This window comes from Mesoplodon mirus, assembly GCF_964341445.2.
Source record: "Mesoplodon mirus genome assembly, chromosome: 12".
Classification (NCBI taxonomy): domain Eukaryota; kingdom Metazoa; phylum Chordata; class Mammalia; order Artiodactyla; family Ziphiidae; genus Mesoplodon; species Mesoplodon mirus.
In genome coordinates this window covers 36,754,806-36,767,971 of record NC_138988.1, presented here as the reverse complement: position 1 = coordinate 36,767,971, position 13,166 = coordinate 36,754,806, and the positions used below count along the sequence as shown (strand labels likewise).

At 56.2% G+C, this 13,166-nt stretch overlaps 1 protein-coding gene across 1 annotated transcript in view; it reads right to left on the bottom strand.

The window, feature by feature from the left end:
• The window catches only part of POC1A (POC1 centriolar protein A), a 73,376-nt gene that overhangs the window by 41,711 nt on the left and 18,499 nt on the right, over positions 1-13,166 (bottom strand). The window contains exons 8-9 of the mRNA XM_082639219.1: positions 5,391-5,459; positions 2,752-2,847 (exon numbers count right to left, since the gene is read on the bottom strand). Of these exons, the coding sequence (XP_082495345.1) occupies positions 2,752-2,847; positions 5,391-5,459 (165 nt within the window). The remainder of the gene's footprint in view (positions 1-2,751; positions 2,848-5,390; positions 5,460-13,166) is intronic.

Sequence of the window (13,166 nt, the reverse complement as noted above, 5' to 3'; positions counted from 1 at the left end):
CCCACCCTCCTCTTGCTGCTGCAGCAGCCCCCTTTCTGGGCTCACTCCAAGGCAGGAGTTACTGCAGTGATTCTCAACTGGGAGCAGTGCTGCTCCCCAGGAGACATCTGGCAATGTCTGAAGACATTTGTGACTGTCACAACTGGGGGCGGGGGATGCTACCGGCAGCTAGTGGGATGCTCCCAAACATCCTACAATGAACAGGATTTCTTTGGGTCAAGATTCATCTGGCCCAAAGAATCGACGTGCCGAGGCTGAGAACCCCCGGGTTGCTGGAAGGATGGTAATGTGGACAGAGCTAGACGGGTGGGGGCTCCCTGAACTTACAGCTCCTGGGCTCCCTGAGGAGCTGAGACACCCCGGCTGGCCACAGAATCGGTCACCAGTACTATCTCGGCGCCAGGGAAGCCCTGGGGCAGGACGGGCAAGACCATACTCGTCAGCTTGCCTTCCCAACTCAGGGGAAGATCTAGCCACTGAGCCGTGCTATACTGACTAGCTTGCCTCAGTTTGGGAAGACGAAAAAATTCTGTGTACGATGGTGATGATTGTTGCCCAACAGTGTGAATGTACTTAATGCCACTCAACTGTATGCTTAAAAATAGGGAAAATGATGAATTTTATGTTACATATATAAAACAAAACAAAACAAAACAAAACAGCCTCCCCAGCTCTCCTCTTGACCTGGGAGTCCTGAGATCAGAGCAGCCCCTGCAAGGGTACACCGGTGGTATGCGTGTGTGGACACAGTGCGTCTGGAGGAGGACCTATAGGTCAATTCAGAGTCTCAAAGGGGCCTGAGACAAATGAGGAAAAAGCCCCAAACGAAGAATGATTTTAGGATTAACAAGTCAAGTCACTTCATAGGTTAGCAGAGGTCACCTACATCACACATGGGGTCCTCAGAGCCTGTGAGTGTATTCGGGTCCCATCGTGGAAATGGAGGCTTGCAAAGAGTGGGTGCTTTACCTGGGACCACACAGCCAGAGCCCACACCCCTTCCCCAATTTGAGCCCAACATGGTGATGCCCACTGGGCAGAGGGGAATACAGGAACAAATGGTTTTCCTGAGCCCGGCTGATGGTTTGAGCACCCAGGCCCTACCCTGCCCTGTCCTGCTGGCTTTCCCCACCCCACATCCTTCGTCATAGATGATCAGGCCCCACAGCTATGGGAAGCAAAGGTGCCCCACACCCCGTCTCTGAGCTAGGGCTGAAGGGACAAGAGGCAGCGTGTCCAAGTTACTTTCTCAATAGCTACAAGAAAAGGAGCATGGGATTCTCCCCTTGCTGGTGATTACTAACCATTCCCAAGAGACAGGTGGCAGGGCCCTCCCCCAGGGTGGGAAAGAGCTTCCAGGCAGCCCTCTGCCACCTGTAGTTTCTAGCTTACTCAGCCCTGCTCAGAGGGACCAGCATGGTGGGTCCCCAGGTCCAGGCACCAGGGCAGGCAACTAAGCCCCAAGTGTCTCCTCTGTGAGTGAGAGCAGTAACTTTACCCACTCATCCTGATGAGGTAAGGAATATACAGGGCAGTACACGTAAAGGCCTCGGCAGGGCCTGGCTCGCCGTAAACACCCAAGAGACGGGAAGCTGTCGGGAAGTGGGCATGGACCCCAGAGGATCCCAACTCCACAGTTTAGAAGATGCCTTTCTAGGTGGAAGATGAAATGGCAGCAAGCACACCACCGTGCAACCCAACCACCCCCTCCCCGTGCCCCCCAACAAACCCAAAAGCTGAGAACCGGCCACTCCTTAGCAAATGTGGAGGGAGAACAAAACCTCTGGGCCAAGGGCAACCCTTGGAAGAAAAGCTTTAAATCCCAACCTGATCTGTTCCTAGAAGAAGCCCCAACACACAGGATGGGGCGTGGGCGGGGCAGGGCCCTCTGCTGGAGCCAAAGAAAGCCCCGGGATGGACTCAGAGGCTTCCTGGTTCTATTCTGGGCCAACCTTGACTTGCTGGGGACCTTGGGCAAGCCGCTTCCTGTTGTTCAGGCCAGTTTCCGCGTGTGGGAGAGGCCACGCTGCCTTTAAGGTCCAGGAGGGAGAGATTTAAGCAGCCTGAGGCCACTGGAGCTTACAACCCTCACAGTTCCACCTCCTTGGCTTCACCGTTTATTTTACCCAAGGCTGAATGTCACCTTATTCAGTGAGATGGTATCAGTTATCTTTTTTCCCCCAAATATTTGTCCAAAAAATATTAACTATTTTAATTCAGGAACACTGAATGCCCTTTTACCAACAAAGGTACTAAAAATGGTCTGTGGCTGAGGAACTTCCTTTCCATGGTAAAAAAAAAAAAAAAAAAAAGGAAGTAAGAACAACAGGGCTGGGGCCCTTCCCATTTGTCCCAGTTATGGCTTCAGGCCCCACACCCTCTAGGAACCCGACATCGAGCTCAAGGCTCAGCAAAGGATGGGTCCTTCCTTCCCTCAGGCCTCAAACAACCAACGGCCTACAGCATGGAAACCAACAGCCTACAGCATAGTCCCCCACCAGACGGTACAGGGCCTAGACACCCAGCAGTGTGCGCTAACAGCCTCTTCATGTCTCGTGTGTTCATTCTAGATTGGAAACAAAGCACCACAAGCGCCTAAGGTTTGGTAAATGATGAGATCTTACCAGGGTCTCTTCCCCGTGACCGGCCTAAGCCTGCAGCAGCCCTACCGTCCCCGAGCCCAGTGTTACTCACCATGACCCAGCCCACCAGTCACAGGGCTCAGGATATGCATGCCGTCAAGCCACTTACCAGAGTCCTGGAGGAGCTGGCCAGCGTGGCCGGGGGCCTCTGCACTCTTAGGACTTCTCCGTAATTGACATCAAAGTTACTCTTCCAAACCATTACCTGCCGAGACCAATAAGCACACAGAATCAGGGGGAGAAAAACCCCTTACCAGTCCTCCTCCACGGAGAAAATGGGCCCAGAGGCTACCCCCAAAGTTCTGGGCCAGTGGTGGGATTGTGATCCCCACCTGGCACCCCACTCCCTCTGGGACCAGCCCCATCTCTGAACAGGCCCTGAGAGGATCAGGTGCTCCACCAGGATGGAGAGTCACTATCACCACTGGGCCTCTGCACTGGCTGCTCCCTGGGCCTGGGATGTCCCAGGCCCAAGCTCTGTGTAGCTGGCACCTCAGGCTGAAGTGTCTGCTCTAATACCACCTTCTCAGAGAGGCCTTCCCTGGCCCTCCTGCTAGTTTTTATCACAGCCGTCTATTTATTTCCTTCAAGGCATCAGAGTCGGTAGTTAGTTAATCTTTGTCCCTTTTCCTTGTCTACCAACTGTCTCCCCACTAAAATACAAGTTCCTTAGGGTGGGGGCCTGGCTGGCTTCACTGTGAGAAGTGGTTCAGATACAGACTCCAAGCCAAACAACTAGGGTTAAGATCCTGGCTCCACCCCTTACTGTGTGGCTCTAGGCAAGGGACTCAACCTCTCTGTGCCTCAGTTTCCTCATCTGTGAAAAGGGGATGGTCATAGTTCCCACCTCACAGGGCTGCAATGAAGCTCACAGGAGACAGTCTGGCACAGACACTGGCCCCCAGGGAGAAGTCGGTAACATGTCCATTATTCTACATCCCACTGGGAGGACCTTCAAGCCCTGAGGCTCCTCCAACAAAAGCTGGGCAAGAGCGCTCCCTGCTGGAGGGTGCGGGCCACCCGTGGCTGCACTCCTCTAGGGCCACTTCCAGGATGGCAGGAATTGTGAATCGTGGCCAGTAGTCAACTGAGGCCACAGAAAAACCAACGAATCCACATAGGATGGAAATTCAACGTGCCCTGGATGCATGCCCCATCGGGATGCAGCCACGAGCCTGGTACTTTGGGAGGCTGCTCGCCACTCCCAGAGCAGCACCACTGTTCATTGCTCCCCAACTGATGAGCATCTAGGGTCTCTCACTTGTCCCCTTTACAAAAAGAACATCGGCACACACACCCTTGTTTATAGGGTCCTGTGTACTGCACAAGCCTAACTGCTGAATGGTCCTGAGCCAGGGAATGGCTATCAGGAAGGTGAAGAGAGAATGTCAAATGTCATTCCCAAAAGGCTCTCAGAGCAGACAATCAGAAGGCAGCCAGGGAGCTGACAGCAGTGGCTGCCCAAGGAGGGGCCAGGGTGGGGGAAGCCCTACTTCCTACCAGGTTGCCTCTTGTGCTATGTGAATTTCTTTTGCCAGGACTTTATTTATGGTGTGAATTTACTGTACTAGTTTCCCTAGTCTTCTGAGCAATGAGCCAGGCCTCCATGCCCAGGGAAGGCTCAGGGGTTCCCTCTGCCCTCCTCCTGCCTTGTGTGGTCAGCACAGGAACCGGTGCTGGTATGGGAAGATGCCTGCCATCCCTTAGCCATGCTGTGCCTCCAACTGCCCTCTGCTTTACTGGCAGAGACTCAACCAGAATCAGTCCATCAGGCCGGGGCTGGCGCTCACTGGGAGGCCAGCAGCACTTTCCTAGGCACAGCTGTCAGAGCTGAGAGGCCCGGGAGCAGTGGGATGAACATTCTAGGTGACACACCAGGTCACCAGTGGCTCGGAACAGCCACCCCTTCCTCCCTGCCTCAGGGAAGTGTGGTTTTCTGGACAAGTAGCACTGCGCCAGAACCCGGAGAAAGATTTCCAAAGGGTGGACTCTTCAACGGCCCTGGAGCCTCCCAGGTGCCAGACTCTGGGCCAGACCCCAGGGACAGGGTGCCCCGCAGGAGGCAGGTAATCAGGGCTGAGCAGTCTGGGCAGGAGGCACCAGGGTGCCTGACAGGCAGCCTGACAGGCTGACAGGGTGACAAGGCAGGACAGGACCTCCTCACACATGTCCTCGCTCCGCAGCCTGGAGTTGGAAAATGCTGCCCCCTCAGACAGCACAGGAGCAAAGGATGGCAGACGACAGACCGCAGGCTCTAGCGCAGGCTCCAGCTCTGCTGCAGCCGAGACTCGGTTTCCTCACCCACAGAACAGCTGAAGAGAAGGCTTGCCCCACTCGGCTGCCCTGAGGACTGAATGAGGGGTGACGCTCTTGCCATGTTGCCCTCATTACCAGGCCCGCAGTAAGCATCCAAGAGTTATCTAATTATCCACCTATAATCAGGAGAAAGAAGTTCCTAAGAGAACGTTTTAACTTTCTCACGGCAACAGTAACCCAGACTTCCTGCCCTCGCTGGTTTGAGCTGGAAGGGTTCTGAGATGCTGCCACACGTCGGCACCTGCAGCACTCCTGCTCTGGGGAGGCCAGGGCCCAGCTCTGGGGGCCCCAACCCAAGATCCAGGCCTCAAGATCGCTGAAAGCCACCAAGGAAGCTGGTGAAACCCAGCCTGTCCATCCCCAAGACACCTCGGCCCCCCGTTCTGTCCTGCTCAGTATCAGCTGAGACCCCTCAGATCATTCTTTACTTACTTGTTCATCAGAACCTCCAGAAGCAAAATACTCCCCCGTTCTTGAAAAGGCAACAGTGGTGGCTGGACCCTAGGAGAACAAGCCAAAAAGAGCAAACGCCAAAGGTCACTCTAGATTCTCAATGCACAGGAAGAAACCAGAAGCTAGTGAGCGAGTGCAGCAGCGGGACTCGGTGCTGAGCACCTCATCCAGCCCATGCCCTCCCCAACCTTTGGCGGAGGAACTGGCAGGTGCCCAAGCATGAGCACTACTGCTGAGACTCTGGTCCCAAGCACCACTGACAAAAGCTGGGCCATGAGGTCGAGGGTTGGGCCGACAGGAATGAGCAGGAAAGGCCACGCTGACAGCCCTACCGGACTGACATCACTGTCCTCACTTCCCAAGGAGAAGCCGGACGTCAGAGAGGTGCACTGACCTATCCCAGGCCCAGCACTGGGGCCAGAAGTCGGTCCCCCTGACCCAGACCATGGACCCCCACCAACACCACACTGCAGCTGACCAGAGAAGCACGGAGCCCCGTGGAGGAGCCAATGAGCAGAGGCAGGGCGCTTGGGGAGCTCAGGCAAACCAAAAGGCCAGAACCAGGGCAAGGAGGAGGATGCGGTGGGGTTACTGAAGGTGCCTGGGCAGGGGAGCAAAGTGACGTGTCCCTCTAATGGGCACATCACTTCCCTCATGCTGGGGCCTTGGGAGGAGACATGCCACTCTGGCTTCTCACGCGCTGAAGGTCCACTGAACTGTCCGAAGGGTGATGTCAGGCCTGCATCTGGCCGCACCAGTGAGCACATTCAGGCTTGGGGCAGGGGGCATGATCTCCTGGTAAAGAGTGGGGGCTCTTCCCCACACGCCTGAAACCCATTGCAGAAAGATGCACAGAGCAAGAGTCTGCTCGGCACACCACCACACTAAAAGTTTGGCCAAAAGGAACCATTGCTTCCTTTTGGCCAAACTGTTAATGCGGCAACACCTGGCATTCCCCAAGCAAAGCCAGATATAAGAGGTTCTCGCCAGATGATGACAGTGCGGGCCCCATCAAAGGCCACCTCAGTTCCTCCAGAGCAAGACAGGGAGCAACAGGAGCTCCAACAGCGAATATGAGGGGCCTCCAGCAGCAGGGCTGACACAGCGGTGGACCCGTGGACAACAGAAATACTGGGAAGCACTTCCACTCGGTGGCAGAAAAGACTAGACAGGTTGTGGGCTGGAAAGGGACCCGACAACACGGAGCAAGGCCAGCTTCTGCCTGCCCAGAAGAGACAGGCAGGTTAGACAGAGCTGCCCCCTGGGCCCAGGCACACTGGGCAGGAGGCAGCGTGTCTGCCCATGCTTCTGGAATCTACCCACGGCTCCTCCTCTCCGAGCTGCCCATAGTGGGGGTGATGAAGAAGTACAAGGGGCCAGAAGGGGCTGGGCTCACAGCAGCCCGGGAGTCCTCTGCAGCCATCCATCAGGACAAAGGAGATCCATTCTCCCTGATGGGGAACAATGTCCACTTGCATAGGTGAGTGTGCAATACCAGGAGCGCAGCATCACGGGCTGCAGGCACAGGGCCTGGGGGTAGGATGGGAGCAGGTCGTCTGTCACCCAGATACCCTTCCAGGCGGACAGTCACCACACTGACAGGACTTAAGTCGGGGGAGGCGATTTCAGGTGACTTACTTGAGTCTTAGAAATCTCTGTAATTTCCCATACTTTGAATTTTTTAACGAGTATAGAGCACCGTTACATTAATACAAAAACAAAACAAAACTGTTCTCATTTTGAGGAAAAACAAAGAGGGAAGACAGAAAAGGGAAGGAACACAGCACATGGAGTGTCAAAAAAGCCAGGCTCAATGGCTGCCCAGAGCTCATTGAGGAATGGCAGGTTTCCAAGAAGTCACAGCAACTAAGGAACCAAACAAATATTCGTGGGTCAGTCTCCTTTCCTGCTGACACTCAACACCAGATGCCAAGCTGGGGACAAGATGTTGGAGGCCAAGCAGCAGCAGGACCACTGAAGAATGTGGCCGGCAGCCCAGTTTGGCAGGGGGATCAGGACCAGAAAGCAGGTGCTAGGAGCCCTCCAGGCAAGAAGAACTAGAGCCTTCCCCAGAGTCCAAGTCCCAGGAAACTCCAGGGAGGGCTCGAGCGACAAGGGCGCTCAGAGGAGCTCTTGAGGGTTGAGGCCTACAGTCCTCCCCAACAGTGCCCGTTTACCAAGAGGACTGCATGGCTCCTGCACCAGGTACCTCGGTGTTCCTGGAAAGAGTGGTTTCCACGAAGGATCCTACCCATCCACCCCGGGGCCCACAGCAGCAGTCCAGGGCACTCAAAGCACAGCCCACAGAATGGCTGGCCCTGGGCTCTGCTGTGGGCCAAAGTCATCATGGACTGCAATGCAGACTCGGCTCTTCACTGCTGACAATCTTCAACCCAACCCTTGGTGGGCCTTCGGGGCCCCAGGCCACCCAGACCCCCAGAGACCTCACCAGGCCCTCTCCTCTGCCCTTCCCATCAGCACCCTGGCCCCACTGAACTGCTCGCCGCTCCGCAAAACCGTGAGCTCAAGAAGGCCTCTTTCCGTGGTCTTTCTGCAGCCTCCTACATTGAGCTCTGAATTTGGTTATTTTTGATCTTTCTTGGTTTTAAATAAATTCATTTAAGGCTACAAATTTGCCTCTGACTGCCATCTTAGAGCTTGGATCCCCAAAGTTTCCCATATGCAGTATTTTCACTGTCCTTCATCTCCAAATGTTCCATTTCCACTGGGATTTTCTCTTTAGCCCAGCAGTTATTTAGAAGTGAGTTCTAGTTTCCAAACCCTGCGGGCTGGGGGAGTCTCTTTTATCACTGGCAGGGATCAGTTGTGATCAGGAGTGTTCTCTGAGACTGTCCCGCCTTCACAGTGACTGATTCCTTTCGGTCAATTAGTCACTCTTGATGCATTAATTCACCGGCTAGGGCCAGGCGTGTGGCCAAGCTGTTTCTTCCCACAGGCAAGGCCCGGGGCCTCTGCAGCGCCTCCTGAGCGGGACTCCGAGCAGCAGCTCTCAGCTGGGCCCTCGGCAGCGTGGGTCTAACTTGCCCCTGATCGCCAGGGGTGCCCACCTGCCTGAGGCCCTGGTCCCCATCTGGCTCCAGGCCAGGTCCACTGGCAGGGACGCTGCCTAGCCTCAACAGGATCCTTCCTCCCTCCCTCTCTGGATCTGGCCAGTTGGGGCCTTTTGTGAGATGATCATCGTGAGCACTGGATGCAGCCCGGTCCCCCACCTCTCTCTCCCCCCTGACCCAGCTGCACGTGGCCCTCAAGCTCAGCTGGACTCACACCCAGTCATTTCACCATACACCGCCTCTGCCTTGCCAACCTCCAGACCCAAGGGACCCATACTGGCTGGTTCCTTCACTCTCAAACAGCAAGGCGTCAATGGAGGGGGCAAAGAAAGGCAAAACAAAGGATGCCACGGTGTTTAGATCCCACACCTCCTGACGACTCTCACTCCACAGCCCCTGCAGCTTGTCCAGACCTCTCCGCTGGCCTCACCCCCTCCGGCCTGACTCCCTGAGTCCCTGCACACCTGAACTTTGACCGCTGTGGCCACAACAGCTACAGGGGCAAAGGCCAGGCCAGGTACCCCTGCCCCCACCCCCACCATGCAAGGGTTTTGATATGTTTTTCACTGGCTGCCTGCCAGTGAACAAAAAGCAACGTCACACCACATGCCCCACATCAGAGGTAAAAGAAGAGCGGCCATCAAACAGATACATGGAGACCAAGGAGGCCTCTGGCATGGGTGCTCTGGACTCTGACCCCCATGCTCAGGCAGACACCGCAACCCAGTCCACCAGGAGGATTCTTCCACAAATCCCCGCGAGGGAGGCTTGGCACTCACTCGCTAGACCTGTTGTGGGCTGGTGCTTATGTCCGTTTGTGGGGCCCCGCGGACAAGAAACTGGCCACCTAGGCTGCTCCTGACCTTGGCCAAGGACACCTGTTCCCAGCCCTCAACTCTGGGCTGCCGGGAGGGGACAGGGGGTCAGGCTGAGCTCTTGGTTACTTCAGTTGGAGTAAGTGAGATCCTCTCCCTCTTAATGTCCCCTCACTTCTCCTGGGAGCTGCCCAACCATCCAAGGCAGATCTAAGCCTCTCAAGCAGCAAAGCGAGTCTCCAAAATGAACAACTACACAAGGGCCACAGGGCGCAGAGAAACAAGGTGGGAGGGGCCCATTCTGAGAGCTTCCTTCCTCCTGGGGCAGCCAGGGGCGGCCCACGTGCCCAGGCCGCTCTGTCCCCCTGCTGTCTCTCCTCCTAGAGGGCGAGTCCCCCTTGTTGCCACTTCCCCAGCCCCAGCCCGCCAGCGCGGCACAAGCTGCCAGTAGCGTCGGCCGACCCCGTGCTCTGAGCCTGTGATTTCTCGACAACCGAGCACAGCCCCTCACACAGCTGCCCCGGGTTTGGGGCTCTGGGCCCTGGGTGATGGGTGCTCGCTCCACTGCGGGCCAGCTGAGGTTCGGGGAACCACGTGCCCACTGGTCCCTGTGCGGTTCAGTCACTCCACAGAGACACGTACGCCAACTGCACAGCCGCAAACACCAGATTTAACGCCCCACCCACGCCCCGCCTACTCTCCTCTCCCAAATAGCTCTGGGGACTAAAACCAAATGAGCATGTCTCGAGATTATGTTTCGGAAAATACAGAAAAATAAACCTGTATTTCTAGAACGATGCCCCCACATCTGCCACACAAAACTATGGGGGCCTTGCTCGGGGCACAAGGCTTCGAAAGACAGCTGCCGTTGGTGGGAAAGCCCTCCCCTCTGCTGGTCTTCCCTGCGGCAAAGTGAGGGGTGAGCGGGGTGAGGAAGCTCCCGTGCAGCTGACGCCCTAAGTCTGTACAGGATCCAGTGAGAAGCAGGGTCTCCCTTTCCTCCTGCTTAACTGTCCCGGTCGTGGCGGATCCCCACAGCAAGACTTCCCAGAGCCTCAGAGAAGGCGCTGGCACCCCTACCCAGCCCAGTGTCATCAGATACCCAGCCTGTCCTCCAGGAGTCAGGCCCTGGAAAAGACCCAATGGGCGGGACTAATAAAGGGCAATGGAAGCAGACCTGTAGACCAAGGCAGCAGCAGGCCGAACCCACTCAGGACAGCTGCTGGGGACAAGCTATCGGGGAATCACTACAGCCCACCCACTGTGGGACGGATTTTAGGAGTTGTGTGACAAAAGAGAAGCCAGAGCAAGAGGATGTTCTGGGGCAGATGAGAACAACCCTCAATAAAATAAGAAGCCAGATAAACCCTTCAGAGACTCTGTGGGTGAGTGAGAGGAGGGGAAATGGGTGAGCCCCACCCCAGAGGGGGAGGGGCCGACGGCTACAGCCCTGTGCCCATCAGTGGGCATTAAGTCATCAGAGCCCCCTAATATGTACTCAGTTTCCTAACAAACATTACCCATCCATGGTGCCAGGACCATGCCCATAAGAGAAACTTTAAACAGCCTTTTAAAGAGCTCTCATCTAGAACAGCATGGGGTCATTTTCCAAGAGCTGCGCAGGACAGGGACTGGCATCTGTGAGGACATGTCCTCTCCCATTATGACAGATATGGGCGTCGTTCTTACAGAGGAGGAAAGGCTTGGCAAAGTCAAGGTCTTGCCCACTGTCACAGGTTAAGAGGTGGAGCCAGAATGGTTTGACTCCAACGTCCAAACCCTTTCCTCCCATTTGTGGCCCCCCAAGGCTCAGGGTTTTCTGGCTGAACAAGATGGGAGGGTGTCCACCATTTTTCTAAACCAGAAACAGGTGGGTACAAGCTGTTCATCCCTGGAAATGTTGGGGTGTTTCCTTAGAAAGCTGGGCATCAGATAAGGCTGTGAACCCTCCCCAGCCGAACGTATCCGGCACTTGGTCTCAGTCAAAGCAGCTGGCAAAGGTGACCGGTGCAGGCTCTTTTCCAGCCCAATCACTGAGAGAGAAATCATCCCGGTGTCCCCAGTGGCGGAGGAAGGAGGATAGTGTACCATATCCAGGCTGGCAGTGCCTCCCTGCTCTGTTCACTCTCCACCCGGATGGGCAGATTTGTCTGGAAGCAGAGGGCTACCCAACCTCTCAGCCCCAACAGGCTCCTCAGCCTGTCCCACCCCCCTGCCCTGGCAAAGGCATCAGTGTCTGCTCGGCTTGAGTTTGGAAACCTGCCGCCCCTGCACAGCAGGGGTAGCAGGGCGGTGAGGGGCCAGGGCTCATGTGGGGTTGGAGCCAGCAAAGGGCCTGCCCAGCTCTCTGGCCTGTTCCCCAAATCACCTGGAGACATCCACCCCGTGGAAGCCTCTGAAGAGCCACACGAGCCCCAGCTGCAGCCAAGGAGCTGTTTCTGGGGTACAGCACATGTGGCGTCAAGCTCCCACGGGGCAGGAGCCTCGCTCAGTCACCAGCCACACCCCCTGAATGGCCCTTTGTGGCTCAGAGTCCCAAAGCCAGGACTGCAGGGGAGAAGCACCAGAATCCTTCAGGCTCACAATAAACTTGTAACTGACGTCCATCCCCAGCCCCACAGGTAAGCCGGCCTCACATGGGCCGATGGAAGTGTGACCAATCACATGCACTCCAGAGAACCACCAAACTGCCAGCATGGTCAGACTCCTGGGGGCACAAGCTGTCCTCAGTGCCAGCACGTGGGCCCAGCCCAGGAGACCCAGGCCACACTGGGTGATCCTGATCTTAGCTTTGCACTTGGCATGTGCCTGTCCTGGTGCCCCTATACCTTTAGGAAACAATAAGAGACTTTGGGCCTCAACTCAGGCAAGAGAGCTTCTACCCAACAGCATGGCCTCCCCTGACCCTTCCTCACTTTTCCCCCAGTGGGGCTGGCTCAGGCCGGCCCTCTCACAGGACACGGAGATACTTCCCTGCCACACACAGAGCCCCCTCTCCTGCTCAAGGTCTGGCTCCCCGCAGCACCAGCTCTCTGTGGCAGGCTCCTCTCGGCTGGCCTCTGACCCCCGGCCTGCACTGTCCCTTCTCATAAGCGTGGACCTGGAGGCCTGAAGGGGTGGCTGCTCCACGTGGCAGAACAACTCAATAGCCCTCCCTCTACGGCTCCCTCGGGGCTATGCCTGAGGGCGGTCACAAGGAGGTCCTCCAAGTCCAAACCAAAGCTTCCTGGGGATCCCTCTCCTGCTGGACCAGAACGCCATCACCTAGCAGCAAGGCTGGAACACAAGAAGCTATGAGGCCCGCTGGCCTCCTACACAGACCAGTGATCTGAAAACAAGAGTGAGATCACAACTTCTAAAAGCCATACATATGAGGTCAATGGGTGTGGTGGAAACTGCAGATGCGGGTACTCGTTCCAGGTCAACAACCCTAAGCTGCATGAGACCCCCTACAAGTCCAGATCATTCTCTGGACCTCGGTTTCCCCACCAGGACTCAAAGGTGCTTTCAAATCTGCCTTCTCATCTGGGGGACAGAATCCCTGGGCATCTGGGACCACTTGGGAGCTGTGGGTGCCACAGGTTTCAGGAAGTGGCTGGTGACAGCTGTGCTTGGTGGGGCCCTCACTACCTCCTGGAACAGAATGTGGAAGCTCAAGTCACCAAGGAGTGCAGCTGTGCATCTTCCCGGAAGGACGGGACAGGGAGGGGACTTCACGAGCCGGGGAGCCTAAGAGGACCAGACACTGCACAGAGCATCTGGGCGGGGCTTCAGCCCACTCCTCAGCCTGTGGTGCAGGCCCTCTCCCTGTGGCTTGGCAGGGGCAATACATTCTCCAAAGGAGTCAATACATCCTTCAAAGGGTTGTC